Below are 17,928 nucleotides of genomic sequence, written 5' to 3'. Positions count from 1 at the left end.
AACGTAAAGTTAATTAAAGATTTTCAATGTGGCATAATTAAAATGACACACGAAAACACATTTGCATATTAGCGGACGTGACGTGGATTCAATCAAACGGTAAAATTGTTATTTGTTAAGAGATAAAAATGGTAACTTTCTTGTGATATTGACATATCTGTCAAATATGCGCTGCTTGAATGATAAATTATTTTAGCACGTTGCAAATTACTCGTATCCGATTAGAATAGGAGATAAATCGGAACAATCTACGCACACGTACGCGTTGCGTGTAATGTAATTATCGATAACTAGGATAGCGAATCAGAGCACGTTCCATGTTGCTTGCAGATCGAAATGGAAAATACCCACCGCAATTCGAACGCACCGTCGAGCAACCGTCTCCGTATCTCACCCTCGTGCTCAGCGGGACTCATCTAACCCGTCGTCCAACCCGGAAGTCGTGCTTCAGGGAATTTGACAGCTCGAGCAAGAAAGATGTAATTTAGTTTTTCGCCGTATTACGACGACGGGGGATAACGTGACACGAGTATCGAGCGTCGAATTGACGTGACCGTTGACATGCCGCCGATGTCGGAAGCATAAAATGCGGCGTGTCCACCCGCCCTGAAGATGCTGGTGGATGACTGCGGAAGCGGGATGGGGTGGACTACGGCTAGCGTGCGCGGCGGTTGGTCCACCCCGGGAGGATGCAGAAATTCGGCCATGAGCTTCGGCGGCAGCGTGCCGTCCTTGCACCCGACCGGTTCGATAAGATCGTTGCGCTCGCAACACTCCATGGTGAGCCCGTCCTGTTGAAACCGTCTGTCTGTTATTACGCGCGATTACATCGTGATTGATCGGGCACCTGAACATTTTCCAAAGATCTTATATACCCCAGAGTCTCGTTTGTCGATTTTCGCAGATTATAATCAATTGAAATGTGTCGTGTGATCTCTTATCCATTTTTATGTAGGAAAGAATGGTTTTATTGAAGTATTTAAAATTTTTCCTAGATACAGATCCGAAGATAAATTTTATTGGATTATCAAAATAATTACGCTCAAACTGGTTATCAAAATGTGAAAATAAAAAATAAATATAGAGATAATAACGCAGGATAATAAAAAGAGAGCATTTTATCGATCTACACACATTATTAAATGCGATATATGAGAAAACCAATTTTATTACAACTGCAGAGGAAATAATTCATTCATGGAAAGAAACGGTTTTGCTGAAGTATCTAAAAATTTAACTAGATACGGATCTGAGAATAAATTTTATTGGTAGGACGCTTAAATTAAGATTACTAAAATGCCACAATTTTTTGCAGCATTGTTTATGTCCTTTGAGTTTTCTATCTAATTATTTTGATAATCCATTAAAATTATTGTTAAATCTGTATTTATCTAAATTTTTTAATACTTTAATCATTCTTTCCGTGTAGGAAAGAGATATAGAATTAGAAAGAGACAAAGTTTTAACCAACGTTTAAAACATTTATTACAAAACATTTATTACAAGTTATTTAATTTTAAACAATATTTACGTAAATGGTACTTTGGAATTTTCAATTTTCAGTTTAAAAACACATTTTGGTGTCCCGGTTGTTTCATTTTGAAAATAAAATCTTTTTTACACTTATAAAGATAATAAATCATTTTTAAGGTTAATGTTCTCTTTTTGAAATGACGTTGTAAATTCAGCTTATGACATTTTTATACACGATAAAATTTTCGTGTACCATACCGGTAGATTGTTATTAACAACTTGAGAAATAATCTCGCGCAATATTGCATAATACATCAGCGCGGAGTAATATTTTGTGATAATAATAATAAACATGGCGATTGTCTACATGAACGCCTTTACATTGTGCTCCTCGTCCCTTCAGCACTCAAGTGCGTTGAAAATTCATCTTGTTTGCAGGCTCCGCCCGAGACACCACGAAGATGCATACATTGTCATCCAGTACATGTCCCCAACACCCCCAATAATTACATGCAACATCCCATGCAGTACTATACGCCGACTCATTGTATGGAGGGTCAAAATGGCACGTACACGCCGCACCGTGGAAGTTCGTATCACGGCGGTGAGTTTACTTTTCAGTTAGTCAAATATATTCCAATCGTATATCCTGAATATCAATTATGCAGAATAATTCAAGAATTACCGTCCGTAATCTCAAAATTAATATTATTCTTACTAAATTTTAATTTGATACATACCGTGAGATATATTATTCCGTTTATACGGAAGCAATATTAAAGTTGTGCCAATATTCAGATGTTTAATTGAATTTACTTTAATTAAATGAACTGAATTAATTCGAGTGAATCTAAAGTTATGTAGCACGTTCACACAACCGGAATTTATAATAATGTCGCAAATTCGTGCGCCGTATATCTAATTTCTTGCAGAAATTCATATTATATATATAAATTGATAGCAGAGAAAATTATAAAATTCTTCCAATTTTTGTATAAAGATTTTTAGAAAATATTTCTGTTATGAAAAGTAATATGTTTAGAAAATACGAAAATTGCTGTACAGACCTTTTAGTAAGTCTGTTTTTTTTATGTATACGTACACATTAGGTCTTTTATATGTAAAAAACATTGATATACTTTGAACATTTTTAATTTTCGTCGTTCCTCGAATATATTAATTGTTTCTTTTATTTTCGTATGAAGACAGAAAACAAAAGAAGTAGGACAAAAATGAAAAGCTTATACAACGAAGGTAAAATAAGAATCAATTCCACTTAACTCTGTCGAAGAAGTATCTTAAAATTTTGTGTTTGATGTATCGTTGAAAACAGTGTCTATCATAAATGTAGGTCAACCATCAGTATTCAATCTCGACTGACAAAGGTGAATTCGTGTAGCAATCGGAATTGTAGTTTTGGTCTTATTTCTTTTATATGAAAGAGAATCAATAATTTCACATCTATACCGTAATAAACATAAAAGAAGAATTCAATATTCTTTTATCTATTAATTTGTTATTATTTGAATTATCGAATTATAAAAAGTACAAAAAGTATCGAGGCTTAAGTTCCTTTAAAACCATCACAGCATAAATAATACAATGGAGAAAATATTGTTGATAGTTTTTTTTTATCATTACGTGGCTTCGATCATAATGTGGCGAAGATTGCAAAAATTTTGCAAAGTTTAATCGGAAATAGAAATATTTACGAAGTTACTTACGTTCGAGAAGCAGATATAAAACGTCCTCTCTTTTCATATATCGCAGCCTCTTGCGTATTTACTTTGAAGCAATCACTGCACATTCTCCATGCTCCTCGAAGCGGTATTTTCGATATTTCGTTTAGAACGTGCAGCGGAAATGCGACCGTGATTTCACTAAGGATGCGGCACGTTCGCAAGAAATGCGAATTTCTTGCGAACGTGCCGCTCTTTTTCCGGCATCAAGGAGGTACCCTCGTAACTCCCACGGTAATTTTGCCCTCGGTGCCATTCTCGACAATTTTATGTCTCACGTCATTTTCGTCAAAATACCTACTGTTGCTCGTACCATTTTTCTCTCTTCCTTCTGCCACGTTAGGAACGCGCGTTCCTCACTACGCGCTCCTTTCATACCTTATTCTCATTACGTACCGGGTAATGAAGAATATTTCATCCTCCCTGATTTATTCACCTAAAGGCGAACGTGTAACGTCTTTCGTTATCGGTAAAGACAACGGCAACGACAACGACGACAATGCTAATATCGTGCAAATAATCTCTTCCAAATGGTTTTACATACTGAACATTAATAAGCGCAACAGAGCTTGCGTAGAAACTTACCCACTTACGGACGTGTTCTCGAAATTGAATTGCATTGGTGAACCCAGTTTTACTCATATCATACTGACACGGTGGTGCGATAATTTACAACTGATGTCAAACTGTTATATAATACGAGAACAACTCGCGAATAAATTAGAAACTGAGACATTTGGAAACCCAGTTTTAATTACTTGTATAAAACGAGATGTAAAATCAAGTAACGCGCATGCGAATAATTACCAAATGTAGAGAGACATATTTTCCAGGTATTGAGGACAAATTTTTAACGTGAAAAAGAGCGATATTTAATTTTAATATTTGTAAATTTTGAAGAAGGACAAAATGATTATGAATTCGTGGATGGCAAGTGGGAAAATATTATCAATCTTTTATATCGAACTCAAACTAATCAAACAAAATAATTAATTACATAATTGATGAAAAGGGCTCCACTAGACCTGCAAATTTAAATAACGACGGTACTCTCAAATTTGATTTTCGCCAGGATGATATGCGTGAAAACCCAAAGGTGTTCAACATTTAACGTCGCTAATGGAAAAGTTTGGGTTCGCGTAGCGCATACGCAACGCGACCATAAATTTAATTATCTTCTAGATATCTTCTCCCGCGATCGAAAACTGACTCTGAATTCATAATTTTTTACAAATAAGGTCACTCCTATTTCACGATCCTCAACTTTTCTTCCTTCTTCCGTTTTTAACCCGCTCTTTGACTTCGTGCCCAACGTTACTTTTTTCAATCTAACGGAGGTTTCGTCGTTCCTTTCAAAGGTGCATTTATCTGACCGTTATCTCTTCACTTCCTTCCTTCCTTCCTACCATCTTTCACATCATTTCTTTCTTCTTGGTTCTTGCCCATCTCACACTCTGTCTCATGCAAACGCTGCCGTTGCCAACCGCAGGTGTCGTCGTCGCGGTCACTGAACAGCCGTTTCCCATTATGCGGGAGTTCAATGCATGTCTTCACGTAGTGTATTATTTCAGGAAATAAGTGTTTCAATTCAACGAACCCATCTCCGATAGCGCAACGATACCGTTCAATGTGGACCAATACAGTTCCTCGACAAGTTTTATCTAAGAACGTTCCTCTGCTTTCATGTTTTTGTTTAATTCCAGGTAGAAAAATATATAGAGATACTTGAATAATTACACGAATGATCTGTTTCATGATTAATTCATGACTTTTTTCAGACACTCGTCTGCGTTACATGGACGATGAAACCATAGGTGGCAATACGAATTGGGTCTTGGGCGACCTACGCAGTCTGCATCGTTGCGTACCCGCACTTCGTCGTACAGGTATAATATGTATCTCTCTTTTATCTCCCCCTTTTGCAAAACTATATATTTGAATATTCAGTGAGTATAATAATAGAATGAATACAATTATATCATCTATAACAATATTGTTCCTTTTTTTTTCCTTTTTTGTAAGCACTTTTTTATACGTAATATTACTCCAATAAATTATTTAAATCATATGACTTTTAAGTAAATAAATAAATATTACGTAAATATATTAGTGATGATGATAAATATTAATATATTATATATTAGGAAATGATAAATTAAAATGATATATTACAAAATGATAACGAAATATTACTTTTTTGACTCAAGGTCTCCATTACAAGTTACGAGATTAAATCACTTTGCGAATTTCGAGTTTATATATCAGAAATCTCCTATCGAGAGTTCAAAATTCGTCCTTGCCGTGAGATATTCTATTATCGACATTCGACAGTATCCAAATGCGATTCCGCGATTTATCTCTGAATTATAAAGAGGATAATCTTTTCTATCAGGGATAGACGTCGCCGGTATGCGGGCGCATTTCTATCCAGAGGGTGGATGGGGCTGGCTGGTTTGCGCCGCTGGTTTTCTCGCCCTGTTGCTCACCACCGGGATGCAGCTCGCCTTCGGATTACTTCATCTTTACGCCGTACGACATCTTGGTGAGGTCCATTTGATGGACATAGGTACGTAAAGCGTTTGTATTGATCGTTATATTGTTTTTTCAACAATGTACAAAAATTGTTGGAATACTGTGACGTAATTAGAATCGGAAAATATTTCATCGTCGAGTGATAAACAACTCGTTAAGAAAAATGTCAGTTATTTTAATCGCGGGATATCAAAATATTATGTTAGTAAATATCATTTCTGAAAATATCAAACTCTCATCCCTTCGGTGCATCGATTTTCAATATAATCTCGTCACTTATCGAAGGATTATATAATTGATATAAATATTACACTGTGAGAAAAATATGCTGTTGATTCAATTAAAGTTTAAAGTCTATATTACGGGCTGTCACTAACATAAGTGATTAATTCATGTATATATTTTATTGACATAAAGGCTTGATTATTGAAATAATAATTTATGCCTTGTCAATAAAAAATATACATGATTTAATCACTTATGTTAGTGACAGCCCCCGTAATATAAACTTTAATTGAATCAACAGCATTTTTTTCTCAGTGTAGCTAATATTAAGATGTTATATTTCTTTTTTAAATAATTTTGAATTCTAAAACAAATAATATACCGTGTATAGATTTTCGATGTAACGAAACAGGAACGAATTTTACCGCGAATGATTTTTTTTTTAAGCGATCGTGAAAAAACTGTTATTTATCGAATTAGATTCAGATTTGCGGATTCAGTTCCATTTCCGCGTACTTCCGCAAAACGGAACGAATTCCGGTGCTTGCAACGATTCCACTTTTGTACTCATTAATATTCCACCTTCTCGCTAGGTTATTTTACATACGTATGCGCGTACATATATATATATATATATATATATATATTGATATATATATTGCGTGCACGTAAAGTGCGCCAGCTGTTTTCTGCTAGATGCATATTGCCCCGCGCAGTTTCCGAACCTTAATCGCCTATATTAAAGTTTTATTTCTTAGGACAGCACGTTTTACGGCAAGTTGAAGCGACAAATTACGATGTGACTTCACGTTTCTCGAAAGTTTTTCACGTTTCCTCACGTAATTCGCGTTTTTCTACGAACAGTGTTAGAACAAATAAATAATAGCCAATCGGTTACAACATTTCATTTATCGAACACAATTTTAATTCGACGTGTTTTCTGAACTGAAAGTTAATTCGAAGCATTTGTCTTCCGCTTTCAACATCGCAAATTGGATTTCAGACGAAAGTTTTACCAAGCGAAGACTACGTGATTAATTGGAAAATAAATAATCCCATTAGTTCTTTGCACTTTTGAGATTTTATTTTTCAGCTCTAAATCATTTAACGTTAAACTGTACTCCTCGCATCTTTTGAACGCCCTATTTGCGTTGTTGCTAATTATGAAAACTATTACGTAATGAAATAAAACGCAGACAAATTTCGTTAAAAGAGCAATTCATTTCGAACAATGAATATTTATCTAATTGAGAGCTGATATGATTTGTGACTCCAGAACCATATATTTTAATTTATATTTATATTTAGTTGTCGTATTGAACACGATAATAACGAACACATTTGCGAGAATTTAATTCTATTTATTCATAATGTATTTTTGCGTGTTTTTTGAAAATATATTTTTTAATTTACGCCAGAAGAAAATCGTATTATTGCTTTTTGTCATACCGGCATTTGCCACTATGTTCACATTAGAGTTTCCGTGAATTTATATGTTGTGGATAAATCTGCCTTTTAAAAATTTACAAGCCACCAGTCACAATTCAATCGACGCGTTATGGAATCATCGACCGCAAAGGGTTATTCTGATATTACGAATTGATTGCTGATACAAAATTTAAAGTTTTGTAGATGGATCTTCTGATCTATAAAAATTTATTTTGTCAACTCGGTATAAAAATAATAAATTGAAATCGTTACCTTTTACTAGTTATTTTAGAAAATCGTATATTTTCCTGGCATGACGTACTAAAGCTGTTAAATTATTTCGGTGCGAATTGTCAGACATTCTAGACTTCCCCTATTGTTCCGATTCTGCGTTCAACTTTACAAAGGACTTCGTCACAATGACAATGCTTGCGCGTAATGTTAAATATCGCATTAATATTTATGCGCATGTATAAATTCTCGAAGATTACACTTATAGAGAAATCTTATTTGCTATAACGTATAATTCCAGTCGCGATGCTTTACATTTCAAAAATTCGTGTTATCTCGGGTAGCTGAGTTTTATACATGCTTCTACTTTATACAATTTTATCGGACGATAGGCATTTTAAGAGACGCAAACAATGAAAAGCTCCGTTTCTCTCGCCTAACATCGCAGAATAAAATAATTTTTTATCATAATAACATTGCAAATAATGCTAAGAAAAGAATCGTATTCGACACAATACGAATAATCAAGTTATATACATTTACGTTACTCAGAATATTGAAATAATTTCCTTCGTAGACTGTTAATTATATTTTATAGAATTAGTGTCGGAGCTTTCTTGCCTTTCTGCATCACTTTTATTCGCTATTATGCTATTTATTCCCTTTCTTACAATTATATTGTTCCATTTTGTGCAATGATTAAGGTATTATTAACGGGTGCGCCAGAAGCGAAAGTGGAAGAAATGGATCTTGTTTATTAAGTTCTCGCGCGGCCTCAAATAGCCCGCGAATCTGTAGTCTGCCCTGCGAGTAAAACGAGGAATTAACTTCGTTATTGCGACTTATTTTCCTAACCAGTGGAGTGTTAAGTACCGCTTAATTTCCACATTATTCGATTAAAGGTTAAACGGCAAGCTGTATCGCGAGCTGAGTTCGAGCATGATGTACATATACTGTGGGTATAAAATAAAAGTGAAAGGTCTTTCCTCTTGACATGACATTTTCCCGACCTTAAAGTGATTAAAGTAAAGAGTTCTACATATCGATCGCGTGCCCGAAGAGTTGGGTTTCCTCTTCCTGGTTTTTGAAGAGATAACGTGTACAAAAAGGTATACAAAATATAAAATAGAGGAAGGCGACAGTACGTAAATGACGAACGTGTTGGTTAATTAATTATTTGATTATTAATTATTAACAGTTAGTTTAATTACTTTGTAGAGCTTTATTCAAATTATTCAAAATATTATCAAAGCCCGAAGTGACAATAAAGCTGATATTTTCTTTGGGAACGTTAAGCTGCTACGAGAGAACACTAAAAAAAAAAAGATAACGAGTGTCTATTTATTAGCCTCAAGTTACAGTTAACTTTTTATAGCTTGTCTGCATATGTGTATAAAATTATAAGGATGTGATAAAAAAACAGATAAAATATACGGGCTTTATATCGGTTACAAAGATAACAAATAAAGGTCATTGCGCAAAGTATAGAATAATCAATCACGACAATTGACGTAATAGTAATGTCAGACCCTACTTAAATTAACCCTGCCTTTATCGAGCTGTCTGCATGTGTCAAAGATAAAGATAGATATACGCCGTGCGTCTATTAGACTCGCGGATCTTCCACTAACAATAAAGCGATCTTGAAACGGAATGGTAGAAATGTTGAATACTCAATTTGGAGAATGTTCATGGATTATTTTCATCGTTTCTCGAGAAAATAGAAGTTTCACTGCTTGCTAGAACCGCATGTAACGTCCCGCCGAGAAGTATATCTCGAGGAAGAGAAAATATTGAAAAAGAAAATACCTTTGGCGAAAGGATTTAAACTTTACCGTCCGAAGTCGTCAACCGCTTACATTCCCGACGTGTGGTACGCGCGAGCCGAACTACGTGACGCGGGTCTCGGGTCGGTGAATGAAATCGTGGAACAAAACTTGTCAAACTTCGCCCGATCTTGACACCCAGAGGCGAGAGTTTCTGGTCGTGAGAACAGGATCGTTTTCAGAGAGATCCGGAACTGGTCTCATTTTCACTCACTCGTACTTTTCAAGAAGCAAAAAATCTCTCGCAAGTTGCGAAGCGCGCTAAAATAGTCGGAAAATAAAATTCATTGTAAATTTTCGGAATTTCGATATATTCTACGGATCTCGCGTGTTCGAAACGACAGATCATCTCGAGAAATTCGCTAAACCGATCAATAAACCAATACATCATCTGCTAGCCATCGTCACTTATCGTCGACATGAAAAATACTTTAACTCCCGTCACACGTCGTCTTGCTAATACCCGACGTCTCGACGATTCCTCAATATTTGTTCGCGTTCAGTATAGCGTTCGCCGGAGCACAATGACAATAGAATGTATTGATCGTCCTCGAGTACCTTTAGGCTACGTTCTCGGGCACGTAGCTCTGACGATGGGAGCCAACTCCGTGCATAAACTCGTACCGTATCCGTCTTTGTACATTTGCAGGATACGAAGGTGTTATTTGTCGGTCGACCTCGGTGCGACTTCTGCACTGTGACTCGACCGAATCGGAGGGGAATCCCAGGACACTTGCGGAGTCCCAGGATATCTCCGGTGCCGGTGGTATATTTCAATCGGCGGCACGAACGAGCCGCTGTCCGCGAGCCGCGTCCCACGAGTCTCTCGCTAAAGTACGATTAACGTCATGGCACGCCATGGCGTGCCTTCCTCCCGTCGCCTGCGGCAGGTCATTTCGCTCTCCCGTTTTACTTCGGATCCCACGTAAAACGGCAAACTCTGAAGGCGACAGCACGACGGGGGAGCGAGCCCTGTCAAAAGTCTTTCCGTTCAGACGACAATCAGGACGAGAATCGAAGAAACATTCAGAAAGTGTACGGATTATTTAGATTTATTGTGCGACACCTGCATGCCTGACAGAAACACGAATGTGATATACGAGTTCTAAAGATGAGGTTGAGTAATAATGAAGATTAGTAAACAATTCTGTAAAATCGAGGCCAATATACCTCTTATTTTCATTTTTACGTAAAAATGAATTTTTAGTGCAAAAATGAAAATAAGAGGAATAATCTCCAATAGCCTTGATCTTAACAAATGTTATCCAGGACATGATTCTGAACAATATTCAAGAAGTTTTAGCCGTCGGTCGAATACCTTGCGTAATGCTAATACCGGCGATACTTTAACTTTCAAGCCTTATAACTCGAAAAGTACTTAATGAAAAAATATTTTATTATAGTGTTTTGAAAAGCTCTTGAAATAAGCTATAAGAATATGTATTAAAAAGAGGGGATTCCTGTTTAAAAAATTTAACTTGACCTTCATATGACCTTACAGACTCCACCCAAGATCAACCTTTTATCATCAGTTAGGTAGATTTTTTAAAGTCCTACAACTTTGCTCCTATATATTTTTCGCTAAAGTTGATCGCGTTTTCGAAATAGTTTAGCGTTTCTAGACTTTTTGAAGACCCTGTATATATTTAATATTTTTAATTATTGTTTATTATTTTATATTACTACTTATACTGTTTATTATTTTGTTACTATTTTTCTTAATAATTAGTTTTAATTTCTTATACACGTGGTCAATTATCTGAGAATCCAGAAATCCAGAAATTTTAGTAATCTGAACACGTCGTTGCATTAACTAGTTAGGATTACGAACTGTATCTACGGAAAGCCGGCGTAGAAAAGCGATGCTGTCAGCAGTAAAGTCTTGATTTCACCAATCTCTTCTTCCAAGCAGATTACGTCCGTTAAATGCCCTCTCGAATTCAGTTCCGATTGCATCGACGTTCATTAACGATCGTCAATCAAGTGCGGATGTTAAGAAAATTCAAGTACGCCATTAATCAATCGTTTATCGAGAGACCCGTCTTGTCTCTCATTAAAACGTTATTTTAATAATAATGCTCTTTTCTGCTTTGAAATTATTAGAAATTTAATACCAAGGGAATAAGAACTGTTTTCAAAGAATTATGATTCCCACTACGTATAAGAGATCTATTTACAAAACATCTTTACAGAAACTTACTTTTTTTTTCTACTGGTAGTATCATCGCAAAAATAACACTTTCGTTCTTTTCATCTGTGCTCTCTCAGACCTCTCTAACACATTTCTTTCATTTTTCCTTTTTCCTCGTCATTACTTGTTTTATTTTAACCTGTAGCTACTGTAATAAGGTGCACATAAAAGAATAGATCCCCATCACGCAGTTAGCAGATGGACGGTCTTCAATTTTTTAGATGTTTTTCGTAGCAAGCAACTTCGTTATCTTGAATTATATCATACTTTTTTTCGTACATATATAGTGTATATCTATAGCTAAATGTTTAATTTCTGCTGGGGAAACGAGGCATCGTATGTAATATCCGGTAAAGACCATCGTACACAGAAAAATTTAAGACGTAAGACTTAAGCACAGTAAGCGAATCGACTAATCACAGTAGAAATCATGTAAGATCATAAGTGAACAGTAGCGAATCCAACATGTTGATTTTTTGGTGCCTTAAGTCTTACACACGTCTTAAGTTTTTTTATATACTAGGTCTTAAGATGCCATGTAAAACATAGGAGAGAATCAAGAATTATCAGATATGAATTTCAAACATGTGTTTTATGGTTTTATTAATTGAAAAAAAGATAATAATGAAAATGAAGATTTGTAACTACATTACGACGGAGAGTTCGTATACGCACAGAATCGTTTAAAGTTTCGTGCGGTATTCCCGTCGAATACCGTAGCAGTTTAGAATTAATGCTGCATTTCGCGGAACGATATCGAACTTTGTGTCGATTTACTTGCTCTTTTGAACGACAACGTCAAGCTTGCTCAGTACTACTGATATACATGGCGTCACCTTTAGGGGTGGAAAATTGCTCATCTCCTGTTTGGAAGCGAGTTGCGCCAACAACGCCACTTTCAAGTAAGAGAGAGAGCACTAGAGTAGGGGGGGAAGGAGAGAATTAGAGAGAGAGAGAGAGAGAGAGAGAGAGGAGAGAGAGAAGACTAAAGAGCACTGAAATGAGCGAGAGAATGTGAATGGAGATAGAGATTTTCGATGGAAGAGGTTTCTTTAGCGTCACGCGTAACGAAGAAACTAGTCAGAAAGAGTGCTATCTCAGTTCAGTTTCCCGAACGGTGAAATTTTTCTTTATTCTTGAAATAAAAAACTTGTTTATTTTAGCTGTGCATAACAATGAGTTTGTCTTTTATTGTAATAAACAGTACGTATACTTTATCGTGCAAATAATGAAGTAATTATGTTTTATATACGTATATTAAAAAGCAGTTTTTCATAAAGCAAGTAAATAATAACTTCGCAAACATCTTTTACTACTGGACTTTAAATGCTCTTTTTGTTGATTTATTTTTATACATTTTGCTATTCGTCTCTTGAAAATCATAAATTATCGTAAATTGACTGTAGCTTTACAATATCGAAATTCTGTCTTATGGAATTCTGTCTTTACGGAACATTATTTATTAGGTAACCTAATAACGCTTCTTATCATTTCAACGTCAAGAGTCTTAACGTTTCATAATAAACATGAATAATTTAATATCTCTATTGTTACGATATCGAATATTTACCATCCAGAAGGATGATAGAAGATTTACCATCTTATAAGGAAGCTCTTATTAATTTGCACAGCCACACACACAGATATACGTATATTTTTAAAGGAGTATACACATAATTTACATATTATGCTCTACAAAATTAAAAATTATAATTATATTAACATGTTAACGTTTCTTGATTACAAAATTCATGAATGAGAGTTCTCATCTATGAATAATTTTTTTAGATATCTTATAAATAATTTATGAAGAAGAAAGACAGGGAGGGGAAAGCGAAAGAAAGAGAAAGAAAGCGAAAGAAGAAGGGAAGAAAGGATGTTGGCCAGAAAGGTATAAATATTTGTGCAAAGTCATGGCTTCAATTATTCGCCAGGTATTATATATACGGCACCTTGTTTTCACTTTATTCTTGTTTTCGTTAGAATAGCTTTCGTTCTCTTAGCTGTCGAGATCGATACGGACAATCCCAAGGGAGTGACAGATGCGATATCATCAAGAAAACGTATTCGTCTGGCTAAACGACTGAGAGCTTTCGCGACCGAATGTGTCGCTTTTCAGTACGATCTTTTTCCCGACCGGTGTCTGTAACTCGGCGGCCGATTGGGGGTACAATGGGGGTCGCTATATAAACCGGAAAGGCGGTCGAAGCTTCGGGGATTTCTTTCCTATGTGATATACTGAGCGTGAAGATGCACCACCGCGTACTGATGCACGTAGAGAGCCCCATCGTGCCGCTGGGATATATGCCTCAACCAGATAGACCTAGTTTCGCAAAAGTTATCCTCCTTCGTCAAAGTTAGAGACTTGAGCCCACCGACGCCTGTCGTAAAGCGTCTCTCAGATTATCAATATTTACTATCTACCAAAGTATTGACAATGCATCCCAGTAATTAGCGTCGAACCGGCACAACGAGGTGTATGAACGACGGACGTCTGTTGTCAATATCTTTAGTTCACGCCGAATTGCGGTGATAAGGCTTTATGTCGCCGGTAAAGCTTTATGTTACTCCAAAGGAAAGGGCTGCCAGAGCATGACAAGCCTCTCCACCATTAACGCGAAAATTCGCAAACGATGATTTGCTGAATTTACATCATGCATTTAAGTGAAAATCTGTTTCACGATTTTAATGAAACTGTTTTGCCGAATTTGTATTTGAGTTTAAAAATTACGAGATTTTAATTTTTGGGAATTTGTAAAATAGAAATAAAATGAAAATTTTCTGTTAATTTGAGAAATTGTACGAAAGTTCAAGAATTTATATAGCTTTAGTTATTTACAATACAAAAATATTAAAATTTTAATATATCAAAATAAAGATTGGATTTAAAATTTGTTTATGTGAGACATCTATAAGGAAAAATATGTCTCTACATACTTTGTGTATTTTATCGAATGTATTTATTGAAATATTTAGAATTTATGAACTGCATAAATGTTCTATTTTATATTTATTATACCACTTTATAACTGTTGTTTGCAAGAAGCCCTCGGAGATATATGCCTTTAGGCGTTGCAAAGTTATTATTACCAACATATTGAAAATAAATATCGATCGCTTAAGGGAAATTGGATAACCATTCTTCCCCTTCTCTTTCGTGCTCTTGTGGGACATCCGTTACCAAACTCTATATTTTCATCTCGAAAATTTCAAAACTTTTATTCAACGAGTTTGCATTTCCTTCGGCAAATTTAATTTCCACTTTCTCTGAGTATCGTGGAAATATCATCGATTTTTAATTTGCCCAGTGAAATTTCAGAAGTTTATCTCCGATCGAACTGCCAATTATTGTTTGCGTTGTAGTAACTTTTGCAATCACATATACAGCTTTTAATTCTAAATCGTACTCCGCTTCGTTTTCAATTTAAATTTTAATTTAAGAAACTTCTTATTGCATTCTTCTAAAGGCAAAGTATAACCTGAATGAATCTCATTATCATTAATTTAGTTCAGTCACTCGCTTAACTAGGATTTTATTACCACTTAGAACTCTGGGAGAATATATATGGAGAAAGTAAGACCCTTTTCTCAAAACTTTATGCACAAGCGTCAAATGCTTCTTGATTACTCGTCGACATCTGAATGGGTATTTTAAACCTACGCAAAGATATATGTACGTCACGCAACGTACCGCAACCGCATTTACGTTCGAAGTTCGTTCTTCCGATTTGATTAACCGAGCTAGCATTAAGTAGCATTACATGTACGCGGGGGTGGGTATGATCGATGCGAACGTCATACTTTTTATTTTACAGAGCCACGGGCGTGAAATTTATCACGTCGCTATCTCCGATAAAAATATCCGTATCTTTCATTCACCATAAATCAGATTGTAACACGCTCATCCATTCATAATTCATAAGAGATAGCTATTTTTATCTATTTGCTTTATGTTCTATACGTTACACCGTCACGGAACTACATAGCCAATTATGTAGATATGAATTAATTATTAATTCTTATTTTATAATTACAAGATCTTAATACTACCAGAGCAGAACGATTTAATTAATTTATATAATTTTATTATATTTATCATTTTGAAATAAAATACAAATCTACATAAAAAATAGCGGAAAGACTGGAAATAACGAACGTCTAGTATTGCAATGATTAAAAATATTAAATTGATATTATTGTATTAAATATATATTTCAATAATTATTACACAAATATATTTTATATATATATATATATATTTACAGATATATTACAAATATATTTCCCATAAAATTTTTAATTCGAAAATTAATAGGAGCAGTGTAGATTATAAGTCAAAATGGAAAAAGCATCGGATCATATTTTTATTTAGGAAAAACAAGTTTTAATTTTCATTAGGAAAACGTAAAACTTGATTATACATACATATTAAATATGTTTCGAGGAATATCGCATGGGATTTTTCTATTTGAAAATTTCTTTTTTAATATTTTCTCTCTCAAGTAATGGAAAACACTCAAATCGATTCCCGAGAACAATCGAAATAGAGGTAGTGAGTTTGCTTGTTTTTCGCAATAAAGGCTGTGAATACCAGTATGAAATATTGGTGCTTTTACTTTGATGATATTATGTTAAAAAAATGCGAACTTAATACGAGTTGCAGCGAAACTTTTAACTCTGTCATTTTTGTTAGTTGTTATAAGATATTATAAAAAGAATATATTGCTCCCTTTAAAAGTGACACAAAAATTAAGTTTTCTAGTAAAGGGAAAACTTTTTCTACATGACGAAAAATTATTGACTATAATCACATAACGTCGGCAAGAAGAATATTTTTTAACATGGTTAAATGTCATATTTTTGTTATTTTTACTTCATAACTCTTGAAAAAGTTACCCTTTTTACGAGTTGTATTATTTTGGCGATTTTTTTATGAAGTTAAGTTAGTTCACATTTGATAACACTGATAGGATAATATTTACTTAACTCATTTATGATAATTCGAAAATCACGTTTTCTTAGTTGTGTTACTTTTGAAATAAATGAGTGATATGTACGCACATATATATTTATACATATTTAATAAAATCTAAATTAGTGTTAATGGGTGACATTTTTTTTAATAACTTGAAGTAATTCTTTTCTTTAACATCTAATTGCTCGTCACTTTCTTTCACAAATTTCTGGCTCTCAATATTTAAATATTTTACTTATTTAACAGAGAAATACAATCATTGCGAAATTAAAATCGTTTTAAAGTGAAGAATAAGACAAGCCATTCTGCTATTTACTTACGAAAGCTTTATCTTGTTAATGTCTTAACAAACTAAGTACAAGCGAACTCGGACTTTTTGTTGCGCGAAAAGTGATTCATCTTCCATCGTTTACATTTGAAAAAAGGAAAGCTTTTACAATTCTTTTTTTACGATTTGTACGAAAGTCCTCAAACATTTTTCTTATCTCGAATTGTCGGCAATTAGTCATAGAGATAACGGCAATTGCGCGAGAAGGCAACAATCGCCGCTGACGGAACGAAAGCGGTTGCGGAAATGGTAATTCGCAGCATCTTTTGAAATGGTCGGCGTAGAGAAATGATGTAACGTTAGACCAGCCTTTTATCGATGTCAAAATACATTGCGGGGTTTATGCTGGGCGGTCGCTATTACTGAAATATATTTCGGAGATGAAAGCGAGGATGCAGCCGGGAGCGCTTTTGCAAGAAGAGACGTCATTGAGCGCTACAAGAGAAATACGTAATGACGGACGAGCATCGGGACAAGCATGAACAAAGGATTTATACTATCGTCCGTCCGAGTCCCTTGTTATCTCTGTACGTTGAGATCGCTGTGAAAAGGCTCTTTTATCTGTCGAGGACGTATTTAAAGTGTAATGTCATCGGTGAGTTTCGTGCATCACTTTGAAAAATTATCCTGCCTCGTTCGATGACGCGTGTTCTCGTATATCATCGTAGTACAATAAAAGATATAAACTCTCCGATGTATATTATTACCTTTTCAAGTGCTTACGATTTATAATAGAAACGTTTGCGAAAAACGATCCTCTTTCTCCAACGAAGACAGAGATAAACGAAATGTGATGAGGATACCAGAAGGATTTTATGTTCAGAAAATTTCAAGTTGACATATAGTTCATATTTCTACTTATTTCATTCCGGATCATTTCTGTAACAGACAATTTTTCAACTTATATTGTACAACTACACTGAAAAAAATGTCTGGTTGTAGCTATCAAATGTTGAATGAAATAACATCAAATAAATGTT

The 17,928-nt window shown here is 34.9% G+C and overlaps 1 protein-coding gene across 1 annotated transcript in view; it reads left to right on the top strand.

The window, feature by feature from the left end:
• Positions 1 to 612: 612 nt before the first annotated feature.
• LOC108767203 (monocarboxylate transporter 4) overlaps positions 613 to 17,928 on the top strand; it is a 35,230-nt gene continuing 17,914 nt past the window's right edge. The window contains exons 1-4 of the mRNA XM_018516943.1: positions 613 to 780; positions 1,909 to 2,077; positions 4,991 to 5,098; positions 5,605 to 5,778. Of these exons, the coding sequence (XP_018372445.1) occupies positions 613 to 780; positions 1,909 to 2,077; positions 4,991 to 5,098; positions 5,605 to 5,778 (619 nt within the window). The remainder of the gene's footprint in view (positions 781 to 1,908; positions 2,078 to 4,990; positions 5,099 to 5,604; positions 5,779 to 17,928) is intronic.

Source organism: Trachymyrmex cornetzi, unplaced genomic scaffold (genome assembly GCF_001594075.2).
Source record: "Trachymyrmex cornetzi isolate Tcor2-1 unplaced genomic scaffold, Tcor1.1 scaffold67, whole genome shotgun sequence".
Taxonomy (NCBI): Eukaryota; Metazoa; Arthropoda; class Insecta; order Hymenoptera; family Formicidae; genus Trachymyrmex; species Trachymyrmex cornetzi.
The sequence above is the reverse complement of the archived record's forward strand: the minus strand, read 5'-3'. Positions and strand labels throughout refer to the sequence as shown.